The 18,627-nt window shown below is 37.0% G+C and overlaps 1 protein-coding gene across 1 annotated transcript; it reads right to left on the reverse strand.

Annotated features, from left to right (window-relative positions):
- Window positions 1–3,824: 3,824 nt before the first annotated feature.
- On the reverse strand, window positions 3,825–7,364 carry LOC140861286 (uncharacterized). Its single transcript, XM_073264296.1, has 5 exons — window positions 7,274–7,364; window positions 7,116–7,162; window positions 5,928–6,248; window positions 4,745–5,735; window positions 3,825–4,652 (listed from the first exon to the last, which is right to left on the reverse strand). Exons 3-5 carry the CDS (start codon window positions 6,245–6,247, stop codon window positions 3,825–3,827), a joined length of 2,139 nt encoding a protein of 712 aa, XP_073120397.1. The 5' UTR covers window position 6,248; window positions 7,116–7,162; window positions 7,274–7,364.
- Between the last annotated feature and the right edge of the window lie 11,263 nt (window positions 7,365–18,627).

Consider the following 18,627-nt stretch of genomic DNA (forward strand, 5'->3'; position numbering starts at 1 on the left):
GTCAATAAAATTTGGTGGCAAATAAACACTAACCAATAAATATAGAAAGAACTAAGGAGAGTACACATTCATAAAATAAGGTACACCCAAGTCTATCATTAAGTACATGTGAGCGATAATGAGGTACAGATCGTGGTAAACTAAGCACACTGAAACCAAGTGAGACTTGATGAATTTCATGTCTAATTTAGTAAAACCAGTTGGTATATACTCAATAGAGTATAATTTACGTATAATCACAAGCATGACCTCGGATTTATTAAGTAAGTTGATGAGGAGAAAATAGGACATTCATGTGCACTTTGGGTAGTAGTCACTAAAATTTTGTAGCAAAAAAAAACTTAAACCATAAATATTGAAAGACCTAACTGGAGTACATATTTAAGAAAATAAGGTACAACCAAGTCTATAACTAAGTACATATGTCTGCTAATGAAGTACATATCGTGGTAAACTAAGCACACTGAAACCAAGTGAGACTTGATGAATTTCATGTCTAATTTAGTAAAACCAGTTGGTATATACTCAATAGAGTATAATTTACGTATAATCACAAGCATGACCTCGGATTTATTAAGTAAGTTGATGAGGAGAAAATAGGACATTCATGTGCACTTTGGGTAGTAGTCACTAAAATTTTGTGGCAAATAAAAACTTAAACCATAAATATTGAAAGACCTAACTGGAGTACATATTTAAGAAAATAAGGTACAGCCAAGTCTATAACTAAGTACATATGTCCGCTAATGAAGTACATATCGTGGTAAACTAAGCACACTGAAACCAAGTGAGACTTGATGAATTTCATGTCTAATTTAGTAAAACCAGTTGGTATATACTCAATAGAGTATAATTTACGTATAATCACAAGCATGACCTCGGATTTATTAAGTAAGTTGATGAGGAGAAAATAGGACATTCATGTGCACTTTGGATAGTAGTCACTAAAATTTTGTGGCAAAAAAAAAAACTTAAACCATAAATATTGAAAGACCTAACTGGAGTACATATTTAAGAAAATAAGGTACAGCCAAGTCTATAACTAAGTACATATGTCCGCTAATGAAGTACATATCGTGGTAAACTAAGCACACTGAAACCAAGTAAGACTTGATGAATTTCATGTCTAATTTAGTAAAACCAGTTGGTATATACTCAATAGAGTATAATTTACGTATAATCACAAGCATGACCTCGGATTTATTAAGTAAGTTGATGAGGAGAAAATAGGACATTCATGTGCACTTTGGGTAGTAGTCACTAAAATTTTGTGGCAAAAAAAAACTTAAACCATAAATATTGAAAGACCTAACTGGAGTACATATTTAAGAAAATAAGGTACAGCCAAGTCTATAACTAAGTACATATGTCTGCTAATGAAGTACATATCGTGGTAAACTAAGCACACTGAAACCAAGTGAGACTTGATGAATTTCATGTCTAATTTAGTAAAACCAGTTGGTATATACTCAATAGAGTATAATTTATGTATAATCACAAGCATGACCTCGGATTTATTAAGTAAGTTGATGAGGAGAAAATAGGACATTCATGTGCACTTTGGGTAGTAGTCACTAAAATTTTGTGGCAAATAAAAACTTAAACCATAAATATTGAAAGACCTAACTGGAGTACATATTTAAGAAAATAAGGTACACCAAGTCTATAACTAAGTACATATGTCTGCTAATGAAGTACATATCGTGGTAAACTAAGCACACTGAAACCAAGTGAGACTTGATGAATTTCATGTCTAATTTAGTAAAACCAGTTGGTATATACTCAATAGAGTATAATTTACGTATAATCACAAGCATGACCTCGGATTTATTAAGTAAGTTGATGAGGAGAAAATAGGACATTCATGTGCACTTTGGGTAGTAGTCACTAAAATTTTGTGGCAAAAAAAAACTTAAACCATAAATATTGAAAGACCTAACTGGAGTACATATTTAAGAAAATAAGGTACAGCCAAGTCTATAACTAAGTACATATGTCTGCTAATGAAGTACATATCGTGGTAAACTAAGCACACTGAAACCAAGTGAGACTTGATGAATTTCATGTCTAATTTAGTAAAACTAGTTGGTATATACTCAATAGAGTATAATTTACGTATAATCACAAGCATGACCTCGGATTTATTAAGTAAGTTGATGAGGAGAAAATAGGACATTCATGTGCACTTTGGGTAGTAGTCACTAAAATTTTGTGGCAAATAAAAACTTAAACCATAAATATTGAAAGACCTAACTGGAGTACATATTTAAGAAAATAAGGTACAACCAAGTCTATAACTAAGTACATATGTCTGCTAATGAAGTACATATCGTGGTAAACTAAGCACACTGAAACCAAGTGAGACTTGATGAATTTCATGTCTAATTTAGTAAAACCAGTTGGTATATACTCAATAGAGTATAATTTACGTATAATCACAAGCATGACCTCGGATTTATTAAGTAAGTTGATGAGGAGAAAATAGGACATTCATGTGCACTTTGGGTAGTAGTCACTAAAATTTTGTGGCAAAAAAAAACTTAAACCATAAATATTGAAAGACCTAACTGGAGTACATATTTAAGAAAATAAGGTACAACCAAGTCTATAACTAAGTACATATGTCCGCTAATGAAGTACATATCGTGGTAAACTAAGCACACTGAAACCAAGTGAGACTTGATGAATTTCATATCTAATTTAGTAAAACAAGTTGGTATATACTCAATAGAGTATAATTTACGTATAATCACAAGCATGACCTCGGATTTATTAAGTAAGTTGATGAGGAGAAAATAGGACATTCATGTGCACTTTGGGTAGTAGTCACTAAAATTTTGTGGCAAATAAAAACTTAAACCATAAATATTGAAAGACCTAACTGGAGTACATATTTAAGAAAATAAGGTACAACCAAGTCTATAACTAAGTACATATGTCTGCTAATGAAGTACATATCGTGGTAAACTAAGCACACTGAAACCAAGTGAGACTTGATGAATTTTATGTCTAATTTAGTAAAACCAGTTGGTATATACTCAATAGAGTATAATTTACGTATAATCACAAGCATGACCTCGGATTTATTAAGTAAGTTGATGACGAGAAAATAGGACATTCATGTGCACTTTGGGTAGTAGTCACTAAAATTTTGTGGCAAAAAAAAACTTAAACCATAAATATTGAAAGACCTAACTGGAGTACATATTTAAGAAAATAAGGTACAGCCAAGTCTATAACTAAGTACATATGTCTGCTAATGAAGTACATATCGTGGAAAACTAAGCACATTGAAACCAAGTGAGACTTGATGAATTTCATGTCTAATTTAGTAAAACCAGTTGGTATATACTCAATAGAGTATAATTTACGTATAATCACAAGCATGACCTCGGACATGTGCGCACAAAAAAACCATCATCCGTGTTAATGTTTTCAGCAACACCAAATAACAACACCGTCATGGTTAAACGTCAACGATAACAAAGCATATCAATAAGTTGTACACAATTCAAACACAAGAACCATCTAGGCAACACTAAACCATAAATAACTAGAAGTCCACAAAGTTCAGACTAAAATGTCTAAGAACTGAAACCATTAAACTAAAACTAAACCACACATCCACCACTGGAACGTGTATGCTTCCTAGCTGGCAAATCCACGATCAATTGCCCTTCCTCTCTCCTTTTTCTGCTGCAGAAATGTAAAAAAGGTAATTAGTTATCAATACTTAGTATAATATATAATAAGAAAGGATGTCGACAAGTAAATCATTATAAGTACACTCAATATTGAGATACTATTTCAATTAACCATATAACCTATTCTATGGATTCTTTGCAACTACGTCTGTTGTGCCCTGTCTTATGACAACGACCACACTTTGACACACGTGTTTCAACTTGAGATGGAATCCTCTTAGTCCTTCTACGACCTGGTTGACTTCGTATATCCGGAGCATTGATTACAGATCCTTCATCATTGTTGTTCTCGTACATGTCAAATGTCAGTATGGGATTGATCATTCCTTTATATGCTTGACGATACATTTCAATATAGAAATACCGATCACAAAAAGCATATAGCGACATCGACTTTGATTTAATAGTTGCACAAGCATGCTTGCACGGAAGCATATTAATCTGCCAAGATTTGCATGAACAAGTCCATTCATTCAAATCAACCGCAAATGATTTATCACCATCAACTACCTCAAATTTCCAACTACATGATCTGTTAATACTCAAGTTTCTGGATTCAATATATGTGCTAGCTAGAGCCTTCTCCTTCTTCGGGCTTAATTCCTGAACCATGACTGATGTTGTTTCACGTCGTCTGTGCATCATGTTCATGATTTGCACACGTACATGATCCACCATAGAAACAACAGGAAGATGACGAGCTGGTTTAACCCAGTTGTTCCAACATTCGGCAATGTTATTATTTATTACACCCCATCGCCTTCCAGGAAACAAAGCATTTGCCCAACTTTGTGGATCAGAACTTGTGATAAAAGTACTAGCACGAGGCATGGATTCCAAAATATTATTAATGTGGCGTGTAAATTCTTGTTGTGAAGGGGCATAGGCAGCTTTCTTGAACACAGATGACCAATGTTTTTTGTTGTGTAGCGGATAACTTCGCAAAACCTTCAATGACAAGAAAGTTAACACATTTATATGACCATCAATAAATAATACTATTTGAAGATTTCAAACAAAAAAATAAATTACTTACTAACCTGCTTCACAAAATTATCCACCAAATGCCTCAAACAATAAGCATGGTGACTTCCCGGAAATAATAGCTTAACAGCCTTGATAATACCGGGATGTCTATCTGAGAAAAAAGTGAACTTTTCAAACACCATGATATGTTGCAAAACAAGGACACCTCTCAAATGAAAACAAAACCATTCCCTATTCGAATCATTCTCAGCATCCACTACAGCGTATGCCAATGTAAAAAGATCATCATTGGCATCTTTTGCCACTGCAAGTAGGATACTACCTTTATATTTGTTCTTAATATGAGTTCCATCGAGAAAAATCATTGGTCTACAACCAGTAGCAAAACCAACTGCACATGCATTAAAACAAAGGAATAACCGTTTGAATTTATTGGTTACTACATCAATCTCACAATCTGCCACACTACCAGGATTTGTTTCTCTAACTGCACGACAATACCATCTCAATTTGTCATAACACCCCTTATCTGTGCCATGGAGATCATGCATAGCTAATTCCTTGCCCTTCCAAGCCTTGTGATACTCTAAATCTACTCCAAAATCTCTTTGTACATTTTTCACCATTGCACAGGGACGGTAAGAGGGCTCTCCCCTCAATTTATCCTTCATCAAATCTGCGACCCAAGCTGAATCAGCTCTTGGATGTCCTCTACCAGATAAATTGTCCTCTCCACAAGTGTGTTGTAAATTGCATTTTCTGATCCCAAATAGATTGTCTGCCTTATGTCTGGATGCATAAACTCGCCACTTGCAATTATGATCAGTACAAAGAACAATAATCTTATCTCTATCATTTTTGGCATACAAAAATGAGCGTCTTATAGCAACAGAATATTTTTTCATATAAATTCTAAATTCTGCAGCATCTTTGAATGTTTGGCCCACCCCACGTATGCAATGAAACCAAGAATCAAGGGAATTTTGTATGGGGGCCTCTTCAAGCTCATTATCACTTCTGGATTGTCTGTCATCTTCGTCGTCCCTTATGAATTTCACAACCATAACTTTAGAATTACTTTTAGGATTAATCAACATTAAAAATCACCAGAAAACTATAACGAAGTACAAAAACAAAATCACGCTTTCAAACTCTATCTACACATAAAGATAACAAATAATTACCGAAGTAAACAGTATAGACAGTGCAAAAAAAAAGGGAACGAGTGAATTATACCTCTCAGTATTTAAACCTCCTATAGTCTGATCTTTTTTCTCGGCCCTCAATTCAATCATAGTCAGCTTCATACACATGTGAAGATGTATCATATTACGGACATCATCATTGTTGTTCAAGGTAACGTACATCTTGTACTGTGGAGCTATGTATTGTAGTGACATAGATTGAGGATTAATTTGTTCATATTTGCTTGACAAACTCTGAAATAAATCATCCAAACTAGATCCACTCATAATTGAAATCACAAATAATTTCTCATTACATTTGCAGCAACCCAAAAACGCAAGGTTGGAAGAAGACCCTACTCCAGATTCCATTCTACAAAAATAAAAGTTGTTTTCAATCAATAAAAGTTCTCGCAATTTATATTTGTAGAACTATAATTCATTTAAAGCTGAAATAAGTAAGATTTCATCTTTCAACAGCACAAATCAAACAAAATTTCGCATACAAGCATTTCAAACAAAGAACTATATAATAAATCATAAATATAGCCTCAAAGTTATTTAGAAAAATGTCAATCTAAACCAAATGTTATTATTTAATACCTAGAATTTTTGGTGCAATATTTGATTCAAAGTTTTAGGAAAATCATATACAAGAGAACCATGGATTTGGGCATCTAAAAAATACAACAAATGAAGATAACATTACAAAATATTAGAAGCCAAAAAAAAATGGTGAGTTGATTGCACAACAATATCATCTTCTTCAGATAAAGAAAAATCGTTGGTAGATAGATGCGTAACAATTATTGAGTTTAGAATTGAATTTTTTAAATCCCAAAAAAATCAAAATCATTGCACTTCAATATTCATGCACTAGTATCATCAATATTGAAAAATTAAAATCTTCACTTACTTCAACTAGAAGAAATGCAATATTGGCTATAACATAATATCGTATCAAAACCTATATATAAAATATAAAAACAAGACCCAACTTCATATAACCAAAAACATGAATCTATCTATCAAATTTGGGAATTTCGATTGTAGCTCATACGATCAATTTGAACAATCATTGAATAACAAAATCTTGAGGGCTACAGCCAATTAGAAAAATGTTCAATCACCAAGTTATAATGTCCTGGTAAATCCCCAAACCAAAATGAAGACTTCTCATTCATAATTGATATTAATGACATTATGTTTTTGGGTTTAAACCCTAATGAATATCAAGTACCTCAATTCCACTTGAAATAAGTCTGGATAGATCAAATCTAGACAAATCTGAAAAAAAAAACATATAAAGAAGATCAAATCGACTGAAAAATCTCAACATTAACACACGACTCAGAGGCATCGATGGTCAACAAACACATACAAAAGATGAGCACTTACACACAACTTCGGTCAATATGCAAGAGCGAAGAACGGAGAAGGTGACTCGTTGCTTGCTTCAGTCTCTTTGTAGGTGAGTTTCGTCGGTTGATGGGTTCCGTGGTTGAGACCATGAGTTTTCTGCCGTTGAATTGAATGGATGGTGAGGGCTTTAGTTTGGAGGTGGAGTTCAGAAAAGAGAAACGCGATGAAAATATGTGTGTATATATATATATATATATATATATAAAGGGTAAATATGTAAATTGAATTTTGTAGGGAGTGAAAAACAAATGCAGTAGAGTGTCAGGTAGTGCAAATAATGGTTGGCTGTTGGAGGGACTGGATGATAAGTCTAGTTTATGATTAGGGATTTTTTTTCTAATTCACCCTCAAATCAATCCTAGTAACTCGTATGTAACCACCATATCTCAAGTTAATTTCAATTTCGAAATAATTCCAAAATGTTTTAATTTTTTTTTATCCTTATCCATAATTTTAAACTTACAGAATATTATGTGATATATCATTTTTTATTTTATTAACAATTAGTGACTAAAAATATATAAAAATTACATTAATTCAATTGAAAATCTATGGAAACACGTGGTGTATTGGTTCTAAACTTTTAATGATTTTTGTGCAGTTTAAAAGTATGTTGCACTTGGATGGAATTATTTCAAATCCATGAATTTCGACTATAATTTCAGTGTTAACAATGAAATATAGAGAAATCTTAAATTCATAACTTAATTATTTACACATTACTTAGATGGATTAAAATAGATTCCAAATCACTACTTTATTGGATGAACTTAAAATACATCATAGCTATCATGAATAACTATGCAAACATAAACAAAAAGTGGATTTGATGTTTATGGAGTTACTTCTCTAAACAACAAAAATGCATTGAAAATACATGGATTTGAAATACTTCTATCCAAGAGCAATCTAGATATATTCAATCTAGACTTTTATATACACCATAAAATTTTAGTGCTATTCAAAATAAAATATTTGTAGAATTTTAAAAAGTCATGTGATATTCAAAATTGACTTTTAAAAACTCTAAAAATGTCTAAGGTATTCAAAATGTCAATAAACTTTTAAAAAATCCATGAAATTCTATAAGTACAATAATTAAAGTCTAAGATACAACAATAAAATGTCAATAATTGTCTTTGGTTCAAACTAAAGATTTGGATGAACATTTTAATTCAAACTCATCACACAATTTTTTTCATTTCTATTAAAATGTTCTATATACTAACACTAGCCTCATACATATTAATTATATTGAAAATAATATATATACAAATTAAACATAATTTTCTATTTCTAAAATAAAATAAAAACTTTTATCATTCACAATTTTTGGAATTTAAATTACAAAACCTCAAGAAATTTAAAATCATAATTATTAATTTTTTTAAGAAAAACTTATTATACTACACAAAAAAATTATAATATTTTATTGATCATAAATTAAAAACAACAATAATTATTTTGATGAGTAATTAATTATTTATTATATAAAATTTGATGTTTTAATTATTTCATATAATTTTTTTAATCAATAACTTTGTTGGGATCGGTTCAGAAGGTAGAGGGGGGGGGGGGGGGGTGAATACACTCTGAAACTTTTCTTCTTCTTCTTTAAAAAAGATCAAGTGAGGTTTAGTTCACTTAATCTGTTTTCTCAACTTCTAAAACGTTTTGAACAACTTAAATAGTGCGGAAATAGTTCAGAGATTTTAGTGATGCAAAGTTTATAATGCAATGTATGAACAGGATGTAAGATAAAAGGCAGTAAAAACTAAGGCACGATTTATGGAAGTTCGAAGGCTTAATCCTTCTACGTCTCCCCTTCTTCCACTTAGGAAGGAATTCACTAGAAGACTTTGGTTATTACAACGTCTTGTAATACACCCACTTCAGACTTAGGACTTATCCAATGCCTAATCCGAAACTCCTAGATTTACACAGATAAGATTCTCAGTTCTTATCAGACTGGTGGAAGCTTTCAGAGTAGCTTCAATTCTCTTCAACAATGAGTATAGTTGAGCTGAGCTTCTCAAACTGCAGAGCGGTCGAGAGGCTTGAAAACCCTAGGATGATCCTTGACGATCAGATATGTGAACTGTAGGCGAGGGTTTATTTGAGCAGCAAAATAATGATCTTGTAAGTGTGCTCAAGTATATCAGATGAGGACTTCTGAAATTATTCAGGTGATTGAGTTGATTGAGATTTTTCTGAATTGCTTGTCTCTCTTTGTTGTCTGCCCCTTTTTTTGTTGTTGTTGTTGTTGTTGTTGTTGTTGTTGTCGTTGTTGTCGTTGTTGTCGTTTACTTCTTGAGCAATCTTTCCTTTATATAGGTCAATCATCAACGTCTTTATTTTGAACGTTCTGATGCTGCATTGAATGCACATTTAATGCTCATAAATGCATTGATGATTCTGCATGAAGATCGTACACTGCAGACAACTTCCAGGGTCCAAAACTGGAATAAACGGTCGAATGCTTTATCTGTAGTCATTCTGTGTTTTTGCCATTTTGGTACAACCTGTTGTCTTGATTTGCAGGAGTCAACAAATCTTCTGATACGCCGGTTCTGCTTTTAATAAAGAATCCTGCAAAGGACATTTTGTCACAGGAACTTGTCTCGAGATATCTTGATAGGCAGTTGGCATTCTACCGGTAGAGATATTTGTCCTCTGCTGGTTTGAATGACCAGTCGATAGGCTTGAGACTTCAACCGGTCGAGAGACATAGGCGGTTGACAAGCTTCCGGTAGATAAATTTATCCTTGTGTCTTCAGCCGGTCGAGAGCAAGGACGGTTGACACGCTTCCGGTAGATAGATTTATCCTTGTAGTAGATTCCTGAAATACAATGGTTGGCAACACATTCCAATACAATGAGTTGTTGTTTGTTATCACCAAAATATCGGATTCAACAATTTCCCCCTTTTTGGTGATGACAAAACTTAAGTGCCCCAAGAACAATATGAAAGCAGAAAAATGAACTTCATTGAGAGAATGAATTTCATTAAGTACAATAAACATTTTTATTACACCTACAGAAGAAAGACAAAATGAGATGCAGCTGAGATAAGTGAAGAAGAGACAAGTTGTTCATCTTTTGAACCAACTGGCTCCTCCCGACCTATCGTCTTCTCTTCTTCTTCTGTCGGCTTCTTCCTTTCTTCTGGACTCTTCTTCTCGTCTTCTTGCCTCTGCTGCTCTACGTTGCTCTTCTTCCCCCTTTTTGGCATCACCTTGGTTGAGTCGAAGGATGACCTCAGTGAGTTGAGTGCCAAGGCAGGCTTGCATAGTGTCTATTTTTGCATCGATTTGAGCAAGTAGAGTGGCTTGCATAGAGTCCATCCGATCATTCAACTGCTTATGAAGGCGGTTTTCGGATCGGATAACTTGTTCGGAGACGGTAGAGAGCGTGTTGATTTGAGTGCGATGATGATTAGTGATCTCTGTGGACAGACGAGCAAGGTCTCGAGACACGGTCTCGAAATGCCGAATCATCGTCTGGCGTGAATTATCGACCGATAAGGATGAGTTTGTTATGTCTTGAGAGAAGGACCTAACCGTCATGAGCTCATGAAGCCGATTTATCAAGGTATGATCTAGAGCTGCGGCCATGGCTTCAATTAAAGAATCATCAGTCTGAAGCATTTGCCCTTCTGGGTCATTTCTTGGTGAAACCGGGCTAGATTCACGATGATGTGGTGCGGGTGAACTGGCTGGAGAGCTACCCGATGGACCCTCCAATAATGGTACAGTTGGAGATGTAATAGTCTCGGCTGCAGCCAATATGGTTGGTGGAGTATCAGGATCAACACTTAGCTCATCCATTAAGAGATCTTCCATAAACTTTGCAGTAGATGGAGACGGTTGATGTACTTGATCAGCATCAGTCACCTGTTGTTCGGGAGATGCAGGTGATACAATAGTGCTTGGAATCTCCGTTGGGGGCACTATTGCTTCATTACTGCAGGGAACCTCTGTCACAGAGGTGACAGGAATCTCTTGTGCAACCACTTGTGGATGACTTGGAGAGGTGGGAGCGGTCGTCACTGGAGAGGAGTGAACAATCACAACTGCTTCCGGTCGAGTGACTGCTTGGACTGCGGTGGAGAAGGGGTCGACCGATGAAGAGGCTGCCACATTCGATCTTAAAGCAGATGATTGAAAGAGGTCGGCAGTGATGAGATCAGTCAGAATCCCATCTGAAGAAGGAAAGACACAGACGTCTTCTTCATCCTGATCTTGAGTGAGAAAGGTCTTCATCATCACTTGTCCTTCCAGCACATAAGCTTGTAAACAGGCTGCTGAAGCTGGTGTGTTGACAGAGTTGAGAGTTTGGTAGTGCTGAAGTAGTTGAGTGATTTGACGTAGACTATCCTGTAGTCCAGTCAAAATCATAAAGTCATTGGTAGCGGTAGAACTTTTGGATTGGAAATTCTTGACACGCTCATTAATTAGCATAGATAGCAGGCTTCCTCGAAGCTTCAAGTCTATGAGCTGTCTTCTTCCCAAAGCCTCCACGATGTCTTCAGTATCAGCAAATAGAAGCATCTTCTTCTCAATGACGTTTAGAGATTTCCATTTAGGAAATATTTGAGCCAGAGTCAAGTGAGTGCGGGAGTGATGCCATCTGTCAAAGCGTTGTAGGTGACGTTTGACAGTGCGGAGGATGTGTGAGATGATCAAATTGAGTTCTACCGTAGCTGCTGGTTGAGCCTTGGGTGTGTAGATCATCACACCTTTCCCTTTGTCTTTGGGATCAGCTAGAGTGTCCTTAGGAGCTGATGAGGCACCTTCCTGGATTATCACACCCTTGGCAGGATGAGGAGCAGTAGAAGCAACAACGGTAGTATTCTCGACCGTTGGCAGGGTAGGAGCAAGTCCAGAAAGAGACTTTAGCTTCTTGTGCTGCCTCTTCTTCTCGCCTGCAGGCGTGGATGACACAGCTGCTTTGGATAGAGAAGGAGATGATTTGCTGAAAGCTTGAATCAGTGGAATATTCTCACGTGATTCATCTTCAGAGTCAGATTCGATGATCAGTTGACGCTTGGCAGACTTTTTGGTATGGACTGGTTTGGCCACAACCGGAACCGTTGAAAGCGGTTGTGGGATAGCAATAACCTTTGCGGTAGAGGGCAAGATGTCGACCGCAGTCTCCTTTTTGTTCAGGAATTTGAGAATCGTGGACTTGTTGAGCCATTTGGTGGGATGCAGAGGCTCAGTTTTGGAGAAGTCCACTCCAAGGACGCTCAAAATGTGGCAAATTTGCAGAGCAAATCCCTCGGATTGCCCTTTGCCCCTGATCATTTCACAAAGAATATTGAATAGAATGTCTGACCAGTTTATGTTGATCTTGGAGGCAATACACGCCATGTATTGAAATTTCTCCAGTGTCACTTTGTCGTAAGAACCAGCCTTGGCCAGAAGATTCTTGGCCACGATGTTGGTCAAGAGCCTGAATGGAGCTTTGAGAGATGTCTTCTGGGCCGGCAGTTTGATTGAAGCAGCAGTGGTTGAGAACTCCTTCAACCAGTAAGAGCAATTACCGTCTGGAAGATCCGTGCATTTTGTCAAACCCTTGGAGGGCAGATCAAAGGTGCTAGCGAAGAACTTCTGATTGAAAGAGTAGGCCTCTGTCTTGATCACGCATTTGATAGTTCCATGCTCGATTTGAGCAGTGGCGAAGAACTCCTTCAAAACAGGTAAATCGCAGATGGCACTGCATTCTAGAAATTTCTTCAATCCAGAGGCTTCAAGCATAGTGAAGACTTCTGTTATTCCTGCGTTGTTTGCCTTAGCAACGGATTCAAAGTTGATTGCGAGGCAAGTCTTCTGGATCGACATGATATCTGTAGATAAGAACTTGAACAGAGAGTAATCAAAATCTAGAGAGTAATTCGATGGAGCGTTTAATACAATATGAAAGCTTTTAGCAAAGGTGAAAGATTGATATACGAGTGTAAAGAAGTATATATAGGAACCTATGGGCCATAGGGTGACGTCATGAAAAGTATTTTTGAAATTCAAAAAGTTTTGAAGAGCATAATCACGGCGCCCAATTAATGTCATTTGGTTCAAAGCACCAAGCTGCTAGTACGAAGCCTGTCAGAGACTAGTTAAAGGCGGATGATATGCCAATATTTATGGCAACGTAACAGCTAATCTATTAATGTCATATTGACAATCATTCCCCCTAAACACATGCATACTAACTTAAATCTACTAAGCCAAGAATATTTCGAAAATATGAAAACTTAGCGTCCGGTAGAGGCTTGGTGAATATGTCTGCTGCTTGCTGATCGGTAGAGATGTATTCCAGCCTGATTTCCTTCTTTAAGACATGATCTCGGATAAAGTGATGTCTGACATCAATGTGCTTTGTCCTAGAGTGCATCACTGGATTGTGAGTGATGGCTATGGCACTTGTATTGTCACAGTAGATTGGAGCTTCACTCGACCGAATCCCATAATCATTAAGCTGCTGTTGAATCCAGAGTATTTGAGCACAACAGCTGCCAGCAGCAAGGTATTCTGCTTCGGCGATCGAGGTAGCAATTGATGTCTGCTTCTTACTTGACCACGAAATTAGTCTATCTCCAAGGAATTGACATGTTCCACTTGTACTTTTGCGATCAATTCTACAACCTGCATAATCTGCATCTGAATAGCCAATAAGATTGAGATTTGAATCTTTGGGATACCAAAGACCCACATTAGTAGTTCCTTTAATATATTTAAGTATTCGTTTGGTAGCAATGAAATGAGATTGCTTAGGTGCAGCTTGAAATCTAGCACATAAACAAACTGAATACATGATATCCGGTCGACTGGCAGTCAAATAGAGCAGTGAACCAATAAGGCCTCGATATATGGTTACCTCGACCGGAATTCCCCCTTCATCTTTATCAAGCTTAATTGATGTACTCATGGGGGTAGATACAGTTGAGCATTGTTCCATTCCAAACTTCTTTACCAATTCCTTGGCATACTTGGACTGATTGATGAATATTCCAGTTTCAAGTTGCTTCACTTGAAGTCCAAGAAAGAAGTTTAGCTCGCCCATCATGCTCATTTCAAACTTCTCCTTCATCAGTTTAGAGAACTTTGAGCACAACTTGGGGTTAGTTGACCCAAATATAATGTCATCAACATAAATTTGAACTAGTAACACATGATCACCTTTTACAAATTTAAACAGGGTCTTATCGACCGTTCCAATTTGGAAATCATGTTCCAGTAAAAATTTTAGTAATGTGTCATACCAAGCACGCGGTGCTTGTTTTAATCCATAGAGAGCTTTGTCAAGTTTATAGATATATTGAGGATGAGTAGGATTGACAAAACCTGGTGGTTGTTCAACGTACACCTCTTCTTGAAGTAGACCATTGAGGAATGCAGACTTCACATCCATTTGATAAACTTTAAAATTCTTGAAGGCTGCATAAGCAAGAAAGATGCGGATTGCTTCTAGTCTTGCAACTGGCGCGAAGGATTCCTCAAAGTCTATGCCTTCTTCTTGTCTGAATCCTTGAGCAACAAGTCGAGCTTTGTTACGCACAACAGTGCCATGTTCATCGAGCTTGTTACGAAACACCCATCTAGTTCCAATCACATTTTGATTTTTCGGTCGAGGAACTAGATGCCAAACATTGTTGCGGGTGAATTGATTCAACTCTTCTTGCATAGCTTCAATCCAGCTGGCATCTAATAGAGCTTCATCTATTTTCTTGGGCTCTACCTGAGATATGAAAGCTGCATGCAAGAATTCATTAATCATTTGACCACGTGTTTTTCGAGGAGCAGAAGGGTCACCTATGACCAACCCAGGTGGATGATCTTTGTTCCACCTAAAATAATTCCCTAAAGGGTTTTCATCAATTGGTTGATGAACGTCCTCGTTTACTGGATCATCATTGGCTGGAGGATTGTTATCAACCGGTGGATCCACTTCTGGCCTTGTTTGATCACACCCGGTAGAGGGAACTGGATCATCCTTCTTTGGAGGATATAGATCACTGTCACTCTCTTCCTGTAGATTTGTGTTTTCCAGTCTATGACTCAGATCATTTATGCTCCCTTGAGTTTGTTCTGTACAAAGAGTAGATTCATCAAAAACAACATGAATGGTTTCCTCGACCGTTAGTGATCTTTGATTGAACACTCGATAAGCTCTGCTAACGGCTGAGTAACCAATAAAAGTTCCTTCGTCTGCTCTGGCATCGAAGGCTGTCAAATGGTTTTTGCCATTGTTGTGGATAAAGCATTTGCACCCAAAAATTTTGAAGTATGAAATATCGGGTTTTGTGTCATTCCAGATCTCATATGGAGTTTTGTTAAATCGTTTATTAATCATAGATCTGTTTTGAGTATAGCAAGCTGTGTTAACTGCTTCTGCCCAAAGCCTTTGAGAAACATTTGAATCAGCAATCATAGTTCTGGCTGCTTCTTTTAAAGTACGGTTCCTTCTTTCAGCCACCCCATTTTGCTGTGGGGATCTAGCAGCTGACAACTCATGCTTGATTCCCTGATCATCTAGATAAGTCATAAGAGTGGTGTTTAAAAATTCAGTCCCTCTATCACTCCTGATTCTATCTATCACAGTAGATTGTTCATTTTGCAAGCGTTTAAAAAGCTTAATCAGGTGAGGTGCAGTTTGATCTTTTGAAGAGAGAAAGATGACCCAAGTAAATCGAGAAAAGTCATCTATAACAACAAGAGCATATCTCATTCCCCCTATGCTTCTTACTGGTATAGGACCAAATAGGTCCATGTGAAGTAAGTCTAAACATTTGGAAGAAGACATACACCCTTTATTTTTAAAGGTTGCTCTCACCTGCTTTCCTAGTTGACAAGCAGGACAAACTTTGTCTTTTATAAAATCTCCTTCGGGCAGACCAGAAACCAAATCATGCTTCCTCAAGTTAAAAATGGACTTAAAATTTAGATGATTTAACTGCTTATGCCACAACCAATGTTTATCATGATGAGCAGTAAGACAAGTAGGTGAAGAAATATGTGAGCAAGACCAGTTTACCTTGTAGGTGTTTAGGTCTCGTACACCGGTCATAAGAGTCTCACCTTTGTCATTTTTTATGAGGCAAGTGTGTTTGTGAAACTCGACCGAATGATCATTGTCACATAGTTGACTAATACTTATCAAATTATAGCATAGTTTGTCAACAAGTAACACATCTTTAATAATGATGTTACCATGGATAATCTTACCCTTACCCACGGTTTTACCTTTGGAGTTGTCTCCAAAGCTGATCTTTGGTCCTTTGCACAACACCACTTCTGTTAGAAGTTCTGGATTCCCTGTCATGTGTCGTGAGCAACCGCTATCTAAATACCAGGTAGTGTCCTTGATAGAAGTGGTTTTCTCGCCCGTTTGGACTTTTAGTACCTGCAAAGAGTGAAGAACTTTTGGTACCCATATCTAGTAGGGTCCAGGTCGGATTAGCCCTTTTGGGACCCACACCTGGAACACCCTTACAGGTTTGCCCGTGTGTGTGTCCAGAAATCTGTGCGGTCGATAGGCAGTAAATGTGTGTGCTTGTGAGGTTGCTGTGTGCTGCTTGCCTTTTTGATTTTCATCAGTTAGCCTGTACCTCTTTTGAACTGGCCTGCAATTAAAGTACTGGTAAGGCTTCTCCTTTGACCATCTTTTCTTAGAGTAGTTAGACTCATTCCATGGCCTTTTGAAATTAGATTGGTTTCCCTTTCTTCTTTCATTAGGTTTTGGTTTGATCCAAGTTCCTCTTTGATTAGAGGTCTGGGGATCCACATATCCCAGCCCTCTATGCTTAGAGCTTCGTTCGTTAGATACTTTCTGATTTTTGTCAAAGCTGCACTTATCATGTTCATATATCGTGCTGGACCTGACAAATCTTATTTTGTTAAGATTGCCTTTGTCCAGGCTTGACTGAATACAGGATTCCATAGACTGTTCATTTGTTCCAAACCCTAGACCGGTTTTATCATGTACCGGTCTTTGGATTTCTTGAATCTTGTCAATGGTTACAGAAGATTTATTCCAAGCATTAATGGTTTCAAGTAGTTTTTTATTCTCAATCAAGGTAGCTTGGAATACTCTTTTCAAGGTGTCGTTCTCAGTAGCCAATAGACTTAGCTTGACCTTAAGACCATCAAGCTCTTTTTGCTGCATGCAGCTTGATTTGCTTGACTTATCTTTTAGGTCAGCTCTTTCTGCCTTTACTTCCTCGAACTCCTTGGATAATGCTTTGTATTCATTAGCCATTTCGTGTAATGCAGTAACTAAATCACTGTGAGTAAATTCAGGTGAGCCAAAGTCAAATACCTCCTCAGCTTCTTCTTCGATGCCGGCCATAAGGCATTCCACTTTTTCATCATCGCTGTCATCTGAAGAGCTTCCGGTATTGGAGTTGTCAGAGTCAGACTCAGCCCACTTGCTTTTGCTTTCGTCTGCTACTAGAACCCTTTGGTCTCTTCCTTTTCTAAACGTCCTTTTATCCTCCTTACCCCTTCTTCTTTCGGAGAATTGCTTCTGATCATTGTTCTTAGGCTTGGTGCAGTCTGCAATGAAATGGCCTGACTTGCCACAGTTAAAGCAAGTAGGACCATCCTTTGTATGGTCCGATTTATGATAATTTTTAAATTTAGAATTGTTTTTACGCATAAATCTACCAAATTTCTTGACAAAGAGTGTCATGGCTTCATTGCTGATTTGCTCAGCTGATCTCTTTGGAGCTTCCTCGACCGGTGGACATATCACGGTTGAGGTTAAGGCCTTGGTTGGTTGAGAAGTAGATGGTTCATCTTCTGTTCTCATGTTGAGCTCGAACTCGTAGGCTTTGAGATCTGCAAAGAGATCATGCAGTTCAACCTTGCTTAAGTCTTTTGACTCTCTCATGGCCACTGTCTTGATCTCCCATTCTTTGGGTAAAGCTCTCATAACCTTCACAGCAATTTCACGGTTAGTATAAGTTTTACCTAAAGCAATAAGATCACAAATGATACTACTGAACCGTTCATCAAATTCAGCCATGGTTTCCCCTGGCTTCATTTTGGCGTTGTCATATTTTTGAATGGCCAAGGTGAGCTTGTTTTCCTTTGTCTGGTCATTCCCTTCACACAGCTGAGTGAGCTTCTCCCAAATCTCCTTTGCTGTGGAACATGACTTGATTTTGCTGAACATATTCTTGTCCAGTGTTTTGTATAGAATATCCCGGGCCACATTTTCAAGATTGGCCTTCTTTTTGTCCTCAGTGGTCCACTCAGCTCTTGGTTTCTCAATCATTTGTCCTGCACCATCGGCTAGAGCTGGGTTGACCTTCATTATTTTGATAGGAC

This window comes from Henckelia pumila, chromosome 4 (genome assembly GCF_033568475.1).
Source record: "Henckelia pumila isolate YLH828 chromosome 4, ASM3356847v2, whole genome shotgun sequence".
NCBI lineage: Eukaryota > Viridiplantae > Streptophyta > Magnoliopsida > Lamiales > Gesneriaceae > Henckelia > Henckelia pumila.